This window comes from Rosa chinensis, chromosome 1 (genome assembly GCF_002994745.2).
Source record: "Rosa chinensis cultivar Old Blush chromosome 1, RchiOBHm-V2, whole genome shotgun sequence".
Classification (NCBI taxonomy): Eukaryota; Viridiplantae; Streptophyta; class Magnoliopsida; order Rosales; family Rosaceae; genus Rosa; species Rosa chinensis.
The window spans coordinates 45,302,980-45,321,674 of NC_037088.1; the positions used below are offsets into that span (position 1 = coordinate 45,302,980).

Below are 18,695 nucleotides of genomic sequence, written 5' to 3' on the forward strand. Positions count from 1 at the left end.
TTGGCGGATGAACCCAATGCTCTGCAGCTTGGCAACTTCTTCTCCTATAGCACGGTATTTCTCTTTGTCGAAGGCTCTGCGCTTCTGCTTGATGGGATAGAAGGATGGTTTGATGCTCAGCTTGTGCGTGATGATTTCAGGGGAGATACCTGGCATGTCTGCATATGACCAGGCAAAGACTGTAGCGTTGTCACGTAGGAACTGAGTGAGTTTCGCCGCCAGCTCTGGGTCTAATTGAGCGCCTATGCGGACTGTCCGCTCAGGGTGCTCGTCAGAGATGCTGACAACCTTTAATGATGTTTCTGGGTTGACCGCCTCCTTCTTTACGTACTTCTTTTCGTCATCCCTGGGATCCTCAAAGATATTTAGTGGCGGTACCTGACTCCCTACCGCTAGGATCTCATGGCTGCGGGTTGATCGTGCTATAGTAGTTGAATAACATTCGCGTGCCAACTGCTGACTTCCCCTGACACAGCCTGTGCCTTTGGGTGTGGGGAACTTCATGAGCAGCATGTATCCAGCGATGATACACTTGAGTTTGTTGAGTGATGGCCGACCAATGATGGCGTTATATGAGCTGAAACAATCGACAATTATGAACTCCGTATGTATCTCCGCATACATGGACAAGTACCGATAACTAGCAAATATATTGTCAGAACCCAGCGGTTGCGTGACGTCACCGGAGAAGCTGAGCAGTGGTTCATGATCTTGGAGTAGTTTTTTGTTTCGCTTAAGGTCGTTGTAACAACCACTGAATATGACGTTGACAGCGGATCCGCTATCTACCAAGATCCTTCCGACTGGCATTTTGCCGAGAATGGCGTCGATCAAGAATGGGTCATCATGGGGCAGATGTACTCTGCGTTCCTTCTCCTCTGAGAAGGTAATGGGCTCCCAACCAGACTTTGGGAGTTTTGCAGATCTTTCGTAGCGGATGTTGCAGACTTCCTTTGGGTGATTAGCTCGTGCATAACTCTTTCTTTCCCTGTGAGACATGTTGGTGATTGGAGCACCCCCGTCGATGGTGTTGATGCGGCCTAAGGGCTCAATGTCGGTGATCACAGGTGGCGGTTGGCGCACCTTGAATTGCTCCATCTTGCCATCACAGTACAAGGTCTCAATGACCGTTTTGAGAGCATTACAGCTGTTGGTATTGTGACCGCTGTTCTCATGGTATTTGCACCACCTGCCGGTGTTTCTTGGTTTGCCCGCTTTTGGGTATCTTCCTGGGGGCGGCGGTGGGATCTGATCCTTGCACTGATTGTATATTTCCTCATACGAGGCTGTGAGGACCGTAAATACTGCATACCACTGAGAGGACTCCGTCTGTTTGTTGCTGTTGTCCCCATGGGATGGGCGGTTTCCCTTGTAGTGTTGGTCCTTCTGCCGCTTGTTCTGGTACTGGCCCTGCTGCCACTCCCTCTTTTTGTCAGTTGGCGGTGTGTTGGGGGTTTTGTTAACGGTCCCCTGCTGACTGGAGGAGGGTTGTGTTGATTTTGCTAGTGTTGCTGGTGGCGGTGGGGTTTCTCCATATGTGATGAATTCTGCTTGGGCATGAATGACCACCTCACTCATGAGGTGGTCGTATACCGCATTTGGATGATTGTAGTTGTGGTGATAGAGGAATGGCCCCTTGAGGAGTCCTTGCTTAAAAGCCACCGAAACCATTGTTTTATCAAGATCGCTGCACTGAGATGCCGCCGCCCGCCACCTTGCCTTGTGACGAACGCCTTGAGTGTTTCCTCCGTATCCTGCTTGACGTTGAACAGTTGGCTTGTATTGTGGTGTCCGGCAGACAATAGGATGAACCGAGAAAGGAAAGCGTGTGACAATGCCTGGAATGAGTCAATGGATCCCGGCAGGCATTCGAAGAACCAATTTATTGCCTCATTGTCCAGCGTTTCGCTGAACAAGTGGCATAGGGTGGCATCATCGAATCCTTTGTTGTTGGTGACCTTCTTGAAGGTGTCCATATGGACGAAGGGGTCAGTCTTACCGCTGTAATGTGACATTTTTGGAGTCTTTGCGTACGCCGGTCTGACAGCCTGCAGAATTGCAGCAGTGAATGGTCCTGGTCTGGACGCGAAAAGTGGATTTGAAATTGGCGCTGGGGTGCTTGGTTCCACTCGGATTAACCTTTGCTCCAACTGCTGCATCCTTTCCAGTATTTGAACAGTTGCATCGCCGGCGGGGCCTGGCCGAGCACTCCGCTGGATTGATCCTCGCCTGGGAGCGGGTGGGTTTCCCTCGATTCTTGCCCTTGGTCTCGAGCGGTGGGGTTGCAGCGATGATTCTGCCTCCTGCTCTAACATTAACTCGGGCACGGGGGGCGGTCCCATTCCCAATAGCTCTGGTGGGTCCAGCGGGACCTGCATATGCACTACTGGTGTTGGTATCAATGCACCGATACTAGGTCGGCTGTGCCTGGTGCTCCGTGATTGTTCGTTCCGTGCCGGATTGGCGGTTGCCTCCAGCGTTCTTCTTAGTTCATCAAAACGTGATACCAACGTGGCCACCTGCTTTTGGGCCTCGGCCTTTTCTTTGCGCTCTTGTTCACGTTCTCTATTTGTGGTATGAAGATCCGCCAGTGCCAGCTCATATAGAGAGGTGAGGTCTTGGCCTGGTGGGCGGCTGCTACTTGGGTTTGTCTCACAGCCAGGGTTTATCGGGGTGCTGAATAGTGTGCGGTTGACGTTTACCACCGGGTTGGTAGGTTGGGGAATGGCTGACTGGTCTGCCTGCTCTTCAGCGTTTCCCCCGCTACCGTTAGTCATGGTGATTGTGGCGGGATGACCTTTGGTTCAAGGGTTCCCACAGACAGCGCCAATGTTAATGCTCAAAGTCCGGCGGTAGCCGATCTTTCGTTTAACGCGGGTCCGGTGGGCGGACCGCTACTTTGAGGATTTGATGGCCTCCGCTAGCTGTCACACGAGAGACAGGGTGTCAGAGGGAGACCGCGTTGGGCGGTCTTCACTTCTCCGATGTCTAAGTCAGTCAATGCATATAGGCAGCATAACAATAAATGAGTAGTAAATGCGTAATTAATGAGGAGAGAGGAGATAACCTTTTATAGGTGAGGAGAAGGTTGATCTTCTTCTTGTTTTCGATGTGGGACTGATATGCTTCGATTCCCAGCGTCTGGAGCTTCTGATGCTATCTTGGCGCTGCGCGTGGCGGCGCGTCAGCGGTGATCTGGGGGCGATCCGGGGCTCAGGCGGTAGCCCGCCTGGCTGTGCCTTCACAGGTCACTCCTTTGGTGAGAGTCGGTACCTCTGGCGGTACAATGAGCGTGGTTCATTATAGCTAATTATGCTTGCAAACTCACATGTAAGTACAGTACATGATCTAACTCCCTGTAACAATTCAATCAACTTTCCCATTTTGCTAGTCATCTTGCTTAACCTAGATTACAAAAATCGTACAGCTTTATTAGCTCACCTGAAATTTGATCAGACCAGTCAAGCTCAACTACACAAAAACATTCATTTCCCATAATCCATTTGGATTCCACATATCCTTCCAAACTCTTTTTACAATTCTATATGCACATTTCCCAATGCATATGTATCATGAATGACATCGCAATCGTTATAACACATGCTTTTATATAAAGCGATAACATTCAAGATTTAATCAACCAATGTCAAACAAATTACCGATTTCAATTAATAATCTATTTATCAACTTAATAGAAAAGGTTCCCCAAAAGACCATATCTTGACTTTTAGGCTTTAACTGCAATGTTCCTCAGAGTTAGTAACACTGCGACTCGCATTTCTGAAATCCATACCCTACTGCTTTGGAGATTGTTAACACAATTAATCCTCGTATTGACCAAATCCCTCAATGTACTAAGGACACCCAAATCCTTATTTCCTATTCTTCCATACTTCCCCAAAATCAATTCAATTCTATATAATTCTGGCTTTCCACTCAATTTCTCCATTTCTGTCCCAATTAAACTGTGACTCCAAAATTAATACAATCTATAACAATAGGCTTCACAAACAACAGTTCAACAAACACAGTAGCTGCACACAAACTCAATCGACCAATTCTAGAATTTCATATACTCTGTTCTGCAGCCAAATCTTCGTTGATTTCCATCACAAACCCATTCAAGCATAACAGAATATCAATTCAAGTTCAGTATGCAAATAGAAGCTGGAAATCAACCAGCCCAACCACCACCGTAGCTGCACACGGTGGCCGTGACGGCCCAAAGCTTCAAAATCTCCAATTCTCAACCAAAACTCGAATTCAAGTATAGAAGCATGTACAGCTCGACGAACTGACCAACTTTCATACCAAAGTTGAAATCGAAGGTCGCCGGAAAACGTAGAACTTTCTCCCTCTTCGATTCTCTCTCTCTCAAGTTGATGGATGGACAAGGAGATACCACAGGCTTCTTCACCTCGCCAAGACGAAGCTACCGCCACCGGTCTCGCTTGTGGTAGTGGCCGGAGTCAGAAACTAGGTCGGAGAACCCGAGAAGCTTTCGGGCTTCTTCCTGCCGCCGTTTCTGCTAGTTCGGAGAAGGGAGGACCGGTCTCCTCTTCCCGTCGTCAAGACGAAGCTAACGACGCCGGTGCGACTTAAGGCGGTGGCCGGAAAGTGAAGAAATCGTTGGGTCGTGTCGCTGCCTGCAAAATGGGTCGGTCTGGGATTGCAATCTGATGCTTCTCAAGCTGATCCAAGCTTATTTATAGTTTAATCTGACGGTCTAGATCTTGCGGTGATTAAAATGGACGCTCCAGATTAACAGCCTTATAAATCTATTTTTAATTAATTCTTGGATAATACCAACTTCCAAAGATCATTAAAAATAGCTCGGATATCCGAAAATTCCTATGAACTCGTAACTCTACAGGCTCGAAAGACAAATTTTGAAAAAATTGTAATTCTGAAAATTAAAAGACTTTAACAAGCAAAAGTAGCTCAAAATTATTTTTTCTATTTAAATACAAAGCGGAAATTCTGAGATCTCACAGGCATGCATTTGTTACAAATATCTAGCTAGTGCACAAACACTGACATTTTCATGCCATCAGATTTGCAGTGATAACCGCACATGAAATAATAGTATCCAGCTTCACCCAAGGTAAATGCTTCATTGCCACTTTGATAATAACCCAAGTTCGGTTCCATCTCGCATTGATCAAATTGATCACCATCGGTTGCTATAACCACATTGTTGTGAACACTATCATAATGAAAATCTGAGAAACAAGACAAAACATCGATTAAGATCTGAAAAACATATAATTATATATGACTTACTTGCACAAACAATGTTAAACACAATAAAGTAATACATTATTCAATCACAGGAAATTGATGACAAACTAATTGATCTAGCCTAGCTAAAACCTCCAAATGCCACCATCTACTGTGCAATTTTAACAAAGAATGGGGATAATATCGAGGATTGAATGTTTTGAAATTCGAACTATTTTCAGTCTCATCCAGTCAGGTTCATAATGGATTATTGATAGTGGTGGAATCGGGTAATACATAGGAACATTCAAATGTGGTGGGTCTGTTTCCAGAGAAAAAGTTGAGAAATGCAGCAAATGAATCTGGTATATAATAAAGCTAAGCTGCCAAAGCTCTAGATCACTCACTCAATACATCTCCAGCAAAGAAAGTGTTCTGAGTAGCAAACTCAGCGAAATCAACTCCAGTTGCCCAGTCAACTTCGTATGAATTTGCCATCACCATCACCATCACCATGATCGGAGAAACCAGAAACGCAATCAGAGCAAGAGCCGAGTATTGTGCCACTGCCATATTAAACAATTGGGCTAGCAAATAAGTCTTAATGTTTCTGTTTGTGGCTAATTAAGCAATAACAAGCATGCATATATATAGGTCTGTCCTTTCTTGGTCGAAAGCAATAGTGGAGCTTTGGTCTGGTCGTTGTGAATGAATATTTGAAGATGCCTTCAGGGCTTTGTTCTTGTTATAATCATATAATGATCAGAAGTTCAGAACAAAGGTCAATAATTCGCATCTGATTATGTCATATAGATTCGCTTTATTCAAGTCTCTGCTTGGTTTTCTCCGCGTCCGGCTGGGCCCGGTCAAAAACAGTTTTGGCGGGATCTTTCGAAACAGTGATGGTTAGTGCCGTAAATTCAGATTCCCTTCTGGCTCTTTATTCTCAGTTGTTCATAGCTTAATTGGCACCATCAACGTACATCAGAAAGAATGTAATATTGCCTCCCGCCGAGTTAATATGATCTCTAATCTCTAATCTCCGATCTCTAATATAGAAATCCAAACTCGTTTTTGAGGTCAAACACTTCACTAAAATATTAATTTTCGTTAATAACGTTGCGCCTCTAATCTCCAATCTCTAGTAAACAAATTGATATCTTACGATTTGTTTATTTTATGAAGGAAAACGTAAAGTGAACAACCAAAAGAAATTTCCTAAAGGCTCCGACTTCCCCACGCTAACAAATGTGAACGATCCAAGAGTGACCAAGAGCCAAATTGACGGGAATGGTAGTTCTCATTTTTGCTAAAGATATCTACATCATGCCATGTTGGTGCTGAAAAATTCAGCTGAAGATTTCCCACCCACTTTTCCTGATTGGAGTGAGTGAAAGCTTTGCGGCTAATTTCTTCACGCTCGTTCTCTGAATTTGGGTCGGTACAAGCAAGTCGAGTCGAAACAAGAAAGGAAGGTACCTGCAAAATACTTTAACGCCTAAGTCAGTAATAGTTTGAGTAGTATATGGGGTAAATGAAATGTGTGGCTTACCAGAAATGTTCACTTTACCAAGTATTTATAGATCAGGTTTAGCGAATATCAACTAGTGAGGATAGTGGTGTGTTTTGTCCGTAAGTCATGCGTTAGTGGATTCGTGATACCACCCTCAAGACGATGTGGGAAAGTATTGTTTACTTGCTACTGATGCGGATGAGCTGACCAACTCTGTTGACCGGTCCGCCTTATCATGTCCACCTTAAGAAGATTCTTCCTCAAAGATATTGTGCCTCGAAGGTATTGTCCCTCACTCGGATTTCCTTGAGGAAATCCCTCCTTACTTAGATCTTCCTTAAATGGTTTCATCTTATTGAAATATTCATCGACGATATATCTCTTTCTTAACGAGATATCTCCTCCTTGACAAGATGTTCTCTCCTCAACAAGAAATTTTCTTCTCGACGAGATATCTTCTCTTCGACAAGATACCCCCTCCTCGACAAGATATTTTTTCCTCCACAAGCCTAATCTAAGTAATAATGGGGTAGTGACACACGTGTCATGATTTGGTGAAGAGCGGTTTTTTGCTTCCACGGTTTTGATATGGCAGAGGGTTTCATACTTCAGCGGGGAACTCGACTTCACCTTTCACACTCAACCTAGTTTTCAAAAAGTTCACTCGTCTTTGTGCTTTGAGACAGAGAGAGAGCTTTCGTAGAAATCTTTAAGGAGGGATAAAGAATCCTAAGACCGGCTCTTTGAGTGGAGTCCTTGGTCTATGGCTCTGTGTTCGTGATCCTTGATTGCTTTTGCGGTTTGTTGCAAGTTGGTTCCTCTGTGCCTTTTGCTAGTTTTCTTTCTTTGTTTTTTGTTGATTGTGTATAAGATGGTTAATTGGTTAGAATGGTGAGAGAGATGTGGGATACGCCGATGTGGGTGCTCTCATTTCAGGTTTTGATTGAGGAAAAAAGGGTGAAGAGGTAGGATATGCATGAATCTGATTTTTTCTTTTATGGGTTTCAAGTCTTTGTTCTTCATGCGCTCTTGAGGGATTGTTAGCAAAGGGGTAGGTTAGATCTAACTATGATTGTTAACTTGGGTTTTAGAGTATTTCTGAGGGATGCCTAACGTCATAGAGATTTCAAGCAGTGAGCAGTCAAGGTTTGACGTGTCACTTGACACTATGGACCGCGTTTTCATTGATTCGTTGCCTCGTTTTATCGTTGCAGGAATCTCACTGCCTGAACCTCTTGACAAAACGCCATTGCAAACCATATTTTACTCTGTGGAACCTAGACTAACACGAGCGTTTCGCGACATGGGAGGACAATAATTAGGCATCAACAGATGGAGTGCTTCCAGAGTAACACTAGTGTTAGTGTTTCCCATCACGGGGAGGGCAATTCCTGCGATGAGGCGGAAGGGGTTACAAGTGGAGGGTCTACATGGGCATTGCCAGATGGCGTTAGGGTGGATAAAATTGGGAAATCCATGACGTGGCCCAAAATTTATAAGATGAAGAAGACTTACAAAGTGCTTGGTGCATCTTCGGCCATTGGCGGCTAATAAGCATCCTACCGACCTTCCTGACGGGCCTGCCGCTGTGCATGAGTCTGCTCTACATAGGATAAAACTTCCTTTGGTCTCAAGCTTTCAGTACATGCTTTGCGAGTTAAAACTTGCCTTCGAGCAGATTTCAGTCAACATGCGGATAATTCTGTTGGCGACAACTGCTCTGTAGAAGCTCTCTGGCTGCGAATTTCCTACCGTGGCGGAGGTGCTCCACTTGTACAACTTGGTCTATGTTGAACGAGTAGGATGCAGCGGTACTGCCCATTTGTCACATCGCGACAAGGCGTCGAAGATAATAAACAATGCTCCTAACCCTTCGACCACGTGGTGGACGACCGTTTGCATGGCCACTAATGGCTAGGAGTATGAAAAAAGGGAAAATGATGCCTGCTAGCCTTTATGGTTCCATCAATGTTCCAACCACTGCTAGGTTTACCCTTGTTTGTTGATGAGGTGGTTGTTCTTTTTTTGTTTTTGTTTTTTAATTGGTAAACCTAGCCATCAATCGGGACTTGATAAATGTAAACACATGCCCATTGGTTGCAGGGGATAAACCCTACTCCCCTACTGATCTACAGCGCAAACTAGTTCTCCTTTGGGGTGATATTGGAAGATGGAAGCTTATTCCCATGGGAAAGGGATATTACATGTTCAGATTTGCCTCCGATGATTCGCTTGCTAGGGTTTGGGCGAAAGGCGCTATTGCACTCAAGCTTGGCACAATGAGATTTATGAGGTGGGTGCCTAACTTCTCACCATCCAATCAGAAAAACACGAACTCTCAGGTGTGGGTAAGGTTTTGGGATTGGAATTTTGGGAAGCTCGAACTCTCTACGAGATTGCCAATGGAATTGGAGTCCCAGTGAAAATTGACCCTAATACTTTGGATCGCAAGTATGGCCTTTTTGCTAGGATTTTGGTGGACGTTGACCTCTCTGCCGAACTTCCATTGGAGATAGTGATCAAGCGTAAGAGTGGAGAAACGTTTGTGCAAGGAGTAGAATATGAAAAGCTACCAGATGTGTGTTCTCATTGTGGCAATGTAGGGCATCAGGTTTCAAATTGCAAATATGTCAAGCCTACTGTACCTAGAGATGAGACACAGCCAAGGACTGGTTGGGGTCCCTCACGTCGGCGTCATCCGAAGAAGGAGAGGAAGAGGGTGGAATCTCAAGTTTATGTCCCTAAGCAGTGAATAGGTAAAGAAATTGTTGTGGATTCTTCTCTAAGCCCTAGGGTTGATGATGTTGAAGGACCTTCATTTTTGCAAAAATCTCTAGTATGTGAGATTGATCAGATGACTGATCAGGTTGGGAGGGATAGACAGCTTCAATCCTCATGGGAGAATGCAGTTGTTGGCCAGATTCAATCTCCAGGGAGCAACCATAATGGGATAGAAGGACGGGTACAACTCGTAGAGCAAGCTCAAAATGGAACTGAAGGTCTGTTTCAATCCCCTGAGCGAGTTTCGAAAAGGATTGGTAGTGAATCTCAGTCCACGGAGGTTCAGATTAGGATTGATAGTCTGTTTCAATCCCCGAAGCAAGGTCTAAACGGGATTGCAGGGCTGCTCCAATCATGTGCTCAAATTACTACAAATAAGCTTGTTTTGGCTGAGATAGAAGGCTCCATTCCAGTTGAGCATGTAAGTGATGCTGGTGCTACTCAAGAAAATGCATTTGCTGAGGATATATGTAATTGTGAGAATTCATTAGAGATGGTGGAAGGCAGCTCTCTTACAGCCACGACTGCTATTGCTTCTCTTACACCGCTCTCTAATTGGTTTGAAGAGACAGAACATGAGGAGGTGGAAGGTGAGTTTACAGTTGTTCAGTCCAAGTCTCAAAAGAAAGCTTAGAAGGTCAGGCAGCCTTGGCATCTAACCGAGAGGCTTATTTGCGCCGTACTAAGGGTGTCTCTAAATGAAGGTTCTTTACTGGAATCTACGGGGCATTGCTAATGACCCCACTCAAGATGTTCTTAAGAAGTTTGTTCGGGATCATAACCCAGATGTATTATGTATTTCTGAGCCATTTGTTTCTTTGGATTCACTTTCGTTAAACTTTTGGAGCTCTTTGAATTTAGTAATAGTTGGTACCAATGAACGGGGTTTAGCTCTCCCTAACTTGTGGGTTTTGTGAAAACCTTCTCTTCTTCATTCGGTTACAATAGTTTCAAGGACTGACTTGGACTCAGTCAATTGTGTTCTATCTCCCGTTCATGCACGTACATCTATGGAAGGTCGTCTTTTTTTATGGACAGACTTGGCTTATATTAAAGATAACTTTGTTTCTGGCCCTTGGCTTGTTTTTGGTGACTTTAATGCCATTCTTGGGGCTCATTAGAAAAAGGGTGGAGCTCTAGTTTGTAGACGTTCATGTGAGGAGTTCTAAGCTATGTCTGATGTCTGTGAACTTATTCACGTTGATACACACGGGGCTGAATTCACATGGGTTCGTAGACATGGGATAAGAGGAAATGTTGAAGAGAGACTTGATAGATGTCTTGCAAATTTGTCTTGGATTGATAGTTGGGATACTTTTGATTGTAGTACATTGCCCAGGTTATGTTCTGATCATAATCCACTTCTTATGTCTTTCTCTAATGCTTTTGGAGCTCGTCAGAGTTTCTTTAGATTTCGAAGGATGTGGTTGGAGTATGGGGAGTTTCATGCCTTTGTCAAGCAACATTGGGACTCAGTTAGCATGCATGGTTGTCCATTATCTATTTTGCAACATAAACTACGAGTTTTTGGTGATGTTCATAGGCAAGTTGACTTTGACCTTGCTGAGTTGGTTTCTATTCAACAAAGTATATCTTCTACTGGGGGTTCTGATGCGGATTTTGCTAAGGAGAGTGAGCTTCAGGCTAATTTGTCAGAATCTTTACGTTTGCAAGAGTTGTTTTGGAAGGAAAAATCTCGTTTGCGTTGGCTTTCTGAGGGTGATCGTAACACATCTTTCTTTCATGCTATGTGTCGGGCTAAATGGTCTCGATCCTCTATTACTCTTCTTAGAGATGGTGATCAGGTTTTTAAGGATCCTCTTGCTATTCAAAATCATATAGTTGAATATTATTCAGACCTCTTTGCTAACCCTGCAGATACTCATGATACTGGACTTATCAGTCGGGTTATTCCTTCTATGGTTACTGATGATGAGAATGTGTCTCTCACGGCTATTCCTTCTTCAGAGGAGATTCTCTTGGCAAGAAAGAGTATGGACCTAGATAGTGCTCCTGGTCCTGACGGGTTTAATGGGCATTTTTCATTGCATGTTAGGACTGATGTAACTAGTGCAGTTCTATTCTTCTTCCAACATGGTACTTTACCAGGCTCTTTTAATTCAAGTCTTATTATTCTGATTCCAAAGGTGGATCATGCAGATTCTATTAAGCAATTTCGGCCTATTGCACTTGCTAATTTTGTTTTCAAGATCATCCCAAAGATTTTGTCTCTTCGACTTGCTTCCATTGCTTCAAGAATAATTTCTCCACAACAGCATGCTTTTGTTTCAGGACATAATATTGCTGATTGTATTGTTACAACATCGGAGTGTATCAATTTGTTGGATTCTAAATGTCGCAGAGGGAATGTAGCTATAAAGTTGGATATAACAAAGGCCTTTGATACACTTTCTTGGGATTTCCTTGTTCGTGTTTTGGAGGCTTTTGGTTTTACCCCAATCTTTGTTAATTGGGTGTGTTCTCCTATCTTCTGCTAAGCTCTCCTTATTAGTTAATGGCTGATCTGTTGGTTACTTCTCATGTGGACGAGGTGTACGGTAGGGGGATCCATTATCGCCGCTTCTTTTCTGCTTAGCAGAGGAGGTTTTGAGCAGGGGGTTGTCTATGCTTGTAAATAGCGGTAGGTTCTGCCCAATATCATCTCCACGAGGGGTATTGTCTCCTTCACATGTCTTGTTTGCAGATGACGTGATTGTATTCTGTCGTGGTGATCATCAATCTTTGCATGTGGTTATGTCTTTTTTTTAGGAGTATGGGCATAATTCAGGCTAGCTAATTAATAAGGCTAAGTCTCATGTTTTTCTAAGCAAGCATAGTCATTATCGAAGGCATTCTATTGCTACTTCTTTGGGTATTCCTATAGGGAAGGTTCCATTCTCCTACTTAGGTGTGCCTATTTTTCGAGGTAAGCCCCGCGCATCTCATTTTCAACCAATTGTTGATAGAATTCAAGTCCGTCTATCTAGCTGGACAGGTTCCCTTCTCTCCATGGCAGGATGACTCTAATTGTTGAAATCTGTTTTCCATAGTATGCTTGTATATAGCTTCCAAGTTTATCAGTGGCCTGTCTCTTTATTGCGAAGATTGGAGGTGTGGTGTAGGAATTTTCTTTGGTCTGGGTCCATTGATAAGAGAGGAGTTCCTTTAGTTTCTTGGAGAACATATTGTACTTCGCTGGAGGAAGGCGGCTTGGGATTAAAACAACTTGTTTTTCTAAATCATTCCCTCATTCTCAAGAAGAGTTGGGAGGTTTTCTCCTCAACTTCGACAGGTTGTTCTTTCCTTCGAGCTTGCTTTTGGCGTAATACTGTCTTGCGTCGATCTTATGCTTGTTCTTCTATTTGGCCGGGTGTTAAGCGCTTTTGGGCTCAGGTCCAAGAGAACACACAATGGATTATTGGCTCTGGACGATCTGTTTCTTTTTGGCATGATAACTTCATGGGCAAACCTCTCATGGATTTTTTTTGGATCTCATACATGTATGTCTGCACTTAAGGATGATTTGGTAGCTGACTATATTCATAATGGGGCATGGAACTTTCCTTCTTTGCTTCAATTTCATTTTTTAGGCATATGTAAGTTAATTGATAATGTTCCTATTTCTATAGTTCTGGATATGCCTGATAAGTTGATATGGGTTCCTTCATCTTCCGGAGAGCTAACAGCAAAAGAGGCATTCCATTTTCTTCGCCCACGCCTTCCACTCATGGATTGGGGCAAGCTTATATGGTCTACATTCATTATCCCTCGTATTTCTCTTCATTCTTGGAAAGTGTTGCGAGGTAGGGTGTTATCAGAGGATTTATTGCAGCGTCGAGGGATTGCTTTGGCTTCTCGTTGTGTTCTTGGTGGTTTGGCTAGAGAGTCTCTACTGCATATATTTTTGAACTGTTCTTTTGCGGCATCATTATGGAATAGATGGGCTTGTTTATTTGAGCTAAGTAACCTGCCACATACCTTAATTGATTTATTGCATTGGGGGTGTGTGGGACGTAGCCTACAGCTCGGGGAGGTTTGGTTAATATGCTATACCACTACCTTGTGGTTTATTTGGAAAGTGAGGAATAAAATGAGGCATGAGAATTGTACCATTGTTGTTGATGCAGCAAGTCAATTAATTATGGGGCACATGAAGGCATCTAGCAAATTAGCCTCAGGTTGTATGTCTAATTCTTTAACAGAGTTTTGAGTCTTGAAGAATTTTGGATTAAATTGTCGTTCTCGACCGGCTCCTAGGATTACTGAAGTTAATTGGCACCCTCCTATCTTAGGTTGGATTAGGATTAATACTGATGGTGAATGGCAAAGTGTTTCAGGGAGAGCGGGTTTTGGTGGAGTTTTTTGAGATTTTCATTGTTCATTCCTTGGTGCTTTTGCTTCTAACCTTGATATTCCTAGCTCTATTGATGCAGAGGTCATGGCAGTTATTCAAGCTATTGAGCTTTCTTGGGTTAGGGAATGGAAGCATATTTGGCTTGAGGTGGATTCAACACTTGTGCTTAATTTTCTTCGAGATCCTCATCTTGTTCCATGGCGTTTACCAGTGGCATGGGGTAATTGTTTGCATCGCATATCTTAGATGCACTTCCGATCTTCTCATATTTTCAGGGAAGGTAATCAAGTGGCAGATGCTCTTGCTAATATTGGTTTATCATTGTCTGCATTGACTTGGTGGGACGAGCCTCCTCATTTCATTCAGGACCAATGTCGACGAGATAAGCTTGGTCTCCCTAACTTTCGTTTTCATTAATTTGTCCTTTCTCTTTATGTTAGTTGTATTGTTTAAATTTGATGTCACTCACATTGTTCTCCAGGGGTTTGGCTGTTGTGCCATCCTATTAGATTGTACATTATCTTTATTTCAATAAATTTGGGGTGGGAGAGCACTTTGCTCTTCCCGACTCCTGTTTTAACCAAAAATAAATAAATTATGTACATGTGTGTGTGTCTAAGGTTAATTTCATTTTACCCCCCTGAAGTTTGGAGGTGTCATCATTTCACCCCCTGTACTCTCAATTTAAAATTTTTACCACCCAAGCTTCTCAGTTTTAGTCTTCTGTGTCCAATCTCTCATGCTTTGTCCAAATCGGACGTTAACTATGACCATAAAGCCCACTTTAAGGGCTAAAACGATCATTTCAAGATTTTTACTCTTCTTCTTCTTCCACACAAACTCACTTGAAGCAAATTAAATCACAAATTTGCAAAGAAGACTGGCAAGGTTAAGAGTTAGAGACACAAGAGCAAGTCATGAGGTGTTGGACTGACCTTAAACACATAATCTTTTCCACATAACAAATCACGCAATGTGAATCTCATGATTGAACAAGAAGCTAAACAATAGTCAAATGTTTTGCGTGTTTTGTTCATTACTATTGCACAATGTGATTCTGAGGGAAATAAATGGACTTGGGAAGAAAAGACGGTTTTGCCAGTTTTGAGTTTTGAATGAAGTATATACGATTTTGGCTGATGGTTTGAGGTGTGAAAATTATTTTTTAAAAAGGTTTTTGTTATTGTTTTGAGAATGATGAAATTGTATATGAAGTGATGATAACCAAAGTGGTGACCAATATGGTGATAGTCTATATGCAGTAGGACCTGTGTGGCGGAACCAGTATGGTGATTACCAGTGTGGTGATCTGTGTGATGATTATAATGAAAAGGATATGGATTATTGTTGAGTGGTTGATGTTTGAGTTTGTTGATGTGGTGTTTGGTGTTATCAGTAGATGAATGTATATTGATATTTTTAGTTTATTTCTATTAATGAATTGCTTATTTTCTTTCGTAATCTCTTGAACTAAATTATATGCAGAGATTACTGTTTTCTGAATTGATTGGTTTTAATGTAATCTCCTGAACTAATCGATAAGCAAGGATTACTGTGACTTCTACTGATTTGATTTTAATGTGATCTCCTGAACTAACTTATATGCAGAGATTACTATGATTTGCTTGATGTACTTTTGATGTGATCGATCTCCTAAACTAATTCATATGCAGGGATTACTTTTTACTTGATTTAAATCATGAATGCTTTAAATTTTTTTGAGAAGTGGTTGTTGAGATTTTAATGATTTTGAAACATCACTGAGGTGACAATTATTCGGTTGAGATAAATGGAGGACGATTTTGGATTATTGAGGTTTTAAATGTTTTAAAACGTTACTTAAGTTTGATTTTTTTTAGTTGAAGTCTTGTATAATTAGTTGCTAAGTTGAGAGTCAGGCATATAGGTTTTAGTCATGAATTAACTTATGAAAGAATATTACTGCAGGGTATGAACTTGATGTTAATTATCGTGATAATTGTATATCGATTTTGTTAGGTTGAGATGGTTTAAGCATGTGTTCTGTTAGTTGTTTTGAGTTTATTCACACGAGATTTCATAAGTTTACTGAGATTGTTGTTTGCAACCCAGTACAATATTCGATGGTGTAGGGGTACGTTTATCATGTAGGTTAGGGTGAACGTGATTGGAGCTGAGAGGTATTATGCTGTTGCACGTATATGTTTAGAAACTTGTTCGTCTTCCGCTTGTGTAGTGAGTGTGGTGAGTTTGTTTACTTATTGAATTGTAGATTCAGTTTAATTTATGAACTTAGTGTAATATAATATATGACCCTTAAGAATGAGTCTACATTGACGTTGTGGATTTAGGGCTTCTTTGTTTACTTGTTCTTTAAAAAAAGTTTTCAGGTATTTTATATTGATGTCTGAACCATCACGCCTAAAGTATCTATGTTTGTTTATTTATTTATTAACTCTGTTTGAAAATCGGAGCGTGACACAACTTGTCACAAATTCCTCTCCACAGAGGCATGCATTTGTTACATATTGTTCACATACACTGACATCTTCATGCCATCAGATTTGCAATTATACTCACACATGAAATAATAGTTTCCAGGTTCAACCAAGGTTAATGCTTCATTGCCACTTTTATAAAAACCCAAGTTCGGTGTCATCTGGCATTGATCAAATGCATCACTATCTGTTGCTATAAGCAAATTGTGACTAGCGCTATCGTAATGAAAATCTGGAAAAACAAAAAACAAAAAAACAAAAAGACAAAACATCAATTAACATTTGAATAATATATAATCATAACTTATTACTTGCACGAACAAATTAGTATGTTAAACAAAATTCTGATTAGCGTTATCGTAATGAAAATCTGAGAAAAAAAAAGAAGAAGACAAAACATCGATTAAGATATGAATAATATATATATAATCATAAGTTACTTGCTTGTACAAATTAGTCTGTTAAACAAAATAAAGTAATATATACCTATTCCATCAAAGGAAATTGATGACAAATTAACAGTAGTAGACAATGATCTAACTTAGGTAAAAAGTCCGAATGCCACCATATATTGTGCAAATTTAACAAAGATCAGGGATAATATCGAGAATTGAACGTTTCAAAATTCGATTGTTCATCTACTCTCATCCAGTCTGGTTCATAATGGATTATTGACACCATAATTGATATTAACACAAAAGTTATGGAATTAATCCGGTATTGCATTTGGCAAAATAGGAACATTCAAATGTGGTGGTCTGTTTCCAGAGAAAAAGTTGAGAAATGCAGCAAATGAATCTGGTATATAATAAAGCTAATAAGCTGCCATAGTTCTAGATCACTCACTTAATACATCTCCAGCAAAGAAAGTATTTTGAGTAGCAAAATCAGTGAAATCAACTCCAATTGACCAGTCAACTTCGTATGACTGATTTGCCATCACCATCACCATGATCGGAGAAACCAGAAACGCAATCAGAGCAAGAGCCGAGTATTTTGCCACTGCCATATTAAACACTTAGGCTAGCAAATAATTCTTAATGTTTCTGTTTGTGGTTAATTAAGCAATAACAAGCATGCATACACACACACACACACACACACATATATATATATATATATATTTCTTGGTCGAAAGCAATAGTACTGGAGCTTTGGTCTGGTCGTTATGAAGGAATATTTGAAAATGCCCTCAGGGCTTTGTTCTTGTTATAAGGATCAGAACAAAGGTTAATAATTCGCATCTAATTATGTCATATAGATACGCTTTATTCTAGTCTCCTGGTTTTCTCCGCGTCCGGCCTGGCCGGGACAAAAACAGTTGTGGCGGGATCTTTCGAAACAGTAACACTTACTATTGAGAAAATTTGAAGCTCCAAGGGCTAGTGCTATCGTTTCTCTTGGTAATTGTGTGTCACTGTGTCATGATACTCCGCGTAAGCATTTCATTCGTTTCCTGTCAAAAATTAATGAAATATATATTGTGAGGAACCTGCAGTCGTTCTCCAATACAAAAACACTCGAAAATCGAAATACTAACGGATGCAAAAGAAAAAACGTCAGAACACTTGGGCAGATTCATCATTCCAGATCTAGTTTTCATCATTTCAGATTCATCATTCTTGTAACCCATTAATTTTAGAGGGAAACCCATTCGTATTGAATCGGTCCCTACTCTACTAGCTAAGCCAAGTCCACTACTAGAACTACTCCTAGCTATCGTACCACATCGTTCAGGATTCAGCCATTAATTTTTTTCCTATTCGATGAAGATGCTAGTGGATTTATTAATGTTTTGAGACTTCGGAATGAGTGCCTATGTCAAAATAAAACAGACATAAATACTATATAATAAAGAGAAAAGTAAAACATAATACAAGAAAATAAACATTATATTATACGCATTTCATGCTCCTATCAGATCGGTTTCTACGATGGCATTGCAGCGAGTGACATTTGCATTTCCAAGAAGCGTGTGGCAGATCTAGGCGCTGTTCTTGGTGGTGTTGTTGGCCTGTTTTGGCTTCAAGCTTGCCTAGGCTGATTGGGTTGGCTTACTTATTTTGGGTGTGGAAAAGATCTTTGGGCCTCATTGGGAGCGGATCATCCAACTAGAGCTGGATCTATATATAAATTTTATCATACGTCGCCTAAAAGGTTTTGGGCGTGCTCAAAAAATAGAAAGAGCCATCACTCTAATAGAGTATCCCATTTTTTATGTACAACATGAAAAATTATGAATTCTGTTAAGATAATTTTTTTTTTTTAGTTGAAAAGGTCATCCATTATGCAATTCAGCAAGCAGTACAATCATGACTTGCCCAGAGGGCAGTAAAGAGCCATTATATAG

The 18,695-nt window shown here is 41.4% G+C and overlaps 2 protein-coding genes across 2 annotated transcripts; both read right to left on the reverse strand.

Moving 5' to 3' along the window:
• Nucleotides 1–5,019: 5,019 nt before the first annotated feature.
• On the reverse strand, nucleotides 5,020–5,793 carry LOC112182687 (uclacyanin-2-like). Its single transcript, XM_024321202.2, has 2 exons — nucleotides 5,628–5,793; nucleotides 5,020–5,222 (listed from the first exon to the last, which is right to left on the reverse strand). Exons 1-2 carry the CDS (start codon nucleotides 5,791–5,793, stop codon nucleotides 5,020–5,022), a joined length of 369 nt encoding a protein of 122 aa, XP_024176970.1.
• A 10,575-nt stretch (nucleotides 5,794–16,368) lies between these two features.
• Nucleotides 16,369–17,354, reverse strand: LOC112188383 (uclacyanin-2). The gene is made up of 2 exons (XM_024327490.2): nucleotides 17,192–17,354; nucleotides 16,369–16,577 (listed from the first exon to the last, which is right to left on the reverse strand). Exons 1-2 carry the CDS (start codon nucleotides 17,352–17,354, stop codon nucleotides 16,369–16,371), a joined length of 372 nt encoding a protein of 123 aa, XP_024183258.1.
• Between the last annotated feature and the right edge of the window lie 1,341 nt (nucleotides 17,355–18,695).

Bases quoted from the DNA above. Each gene is read 5' to 3' on its own strand.
- LOC112182687 (XM_024321202.2), bottom strand. From the start codon at position 5,793: ATGGCAGTGGCACAATACTCGGCTCTTGCTCTGATTGCGTTTCTGGTT. The intron at 5,223-5,627 runs GTGAGTGATCTA...CTTGTTTCTCAG, and splicing joins CTTTGCTGGAGATGTATTGA to ATTTTCATTATGATAGTGTT.
- LOC112188383 (XM_024327490.2), bottom strand. From the start codon at position 17,354: ATGGCAGTGGCAAAATACTCGGCTCTTGCTCTGATTGCGTTTCTGGTT. The intron at 16,578-17,191 runs GTGAGTGATCTA...TTGTTTTTCCAG, and splicing joins CTTTGCTGGAGATGTATTAA to ATTTTCATTACGATAGCGCT.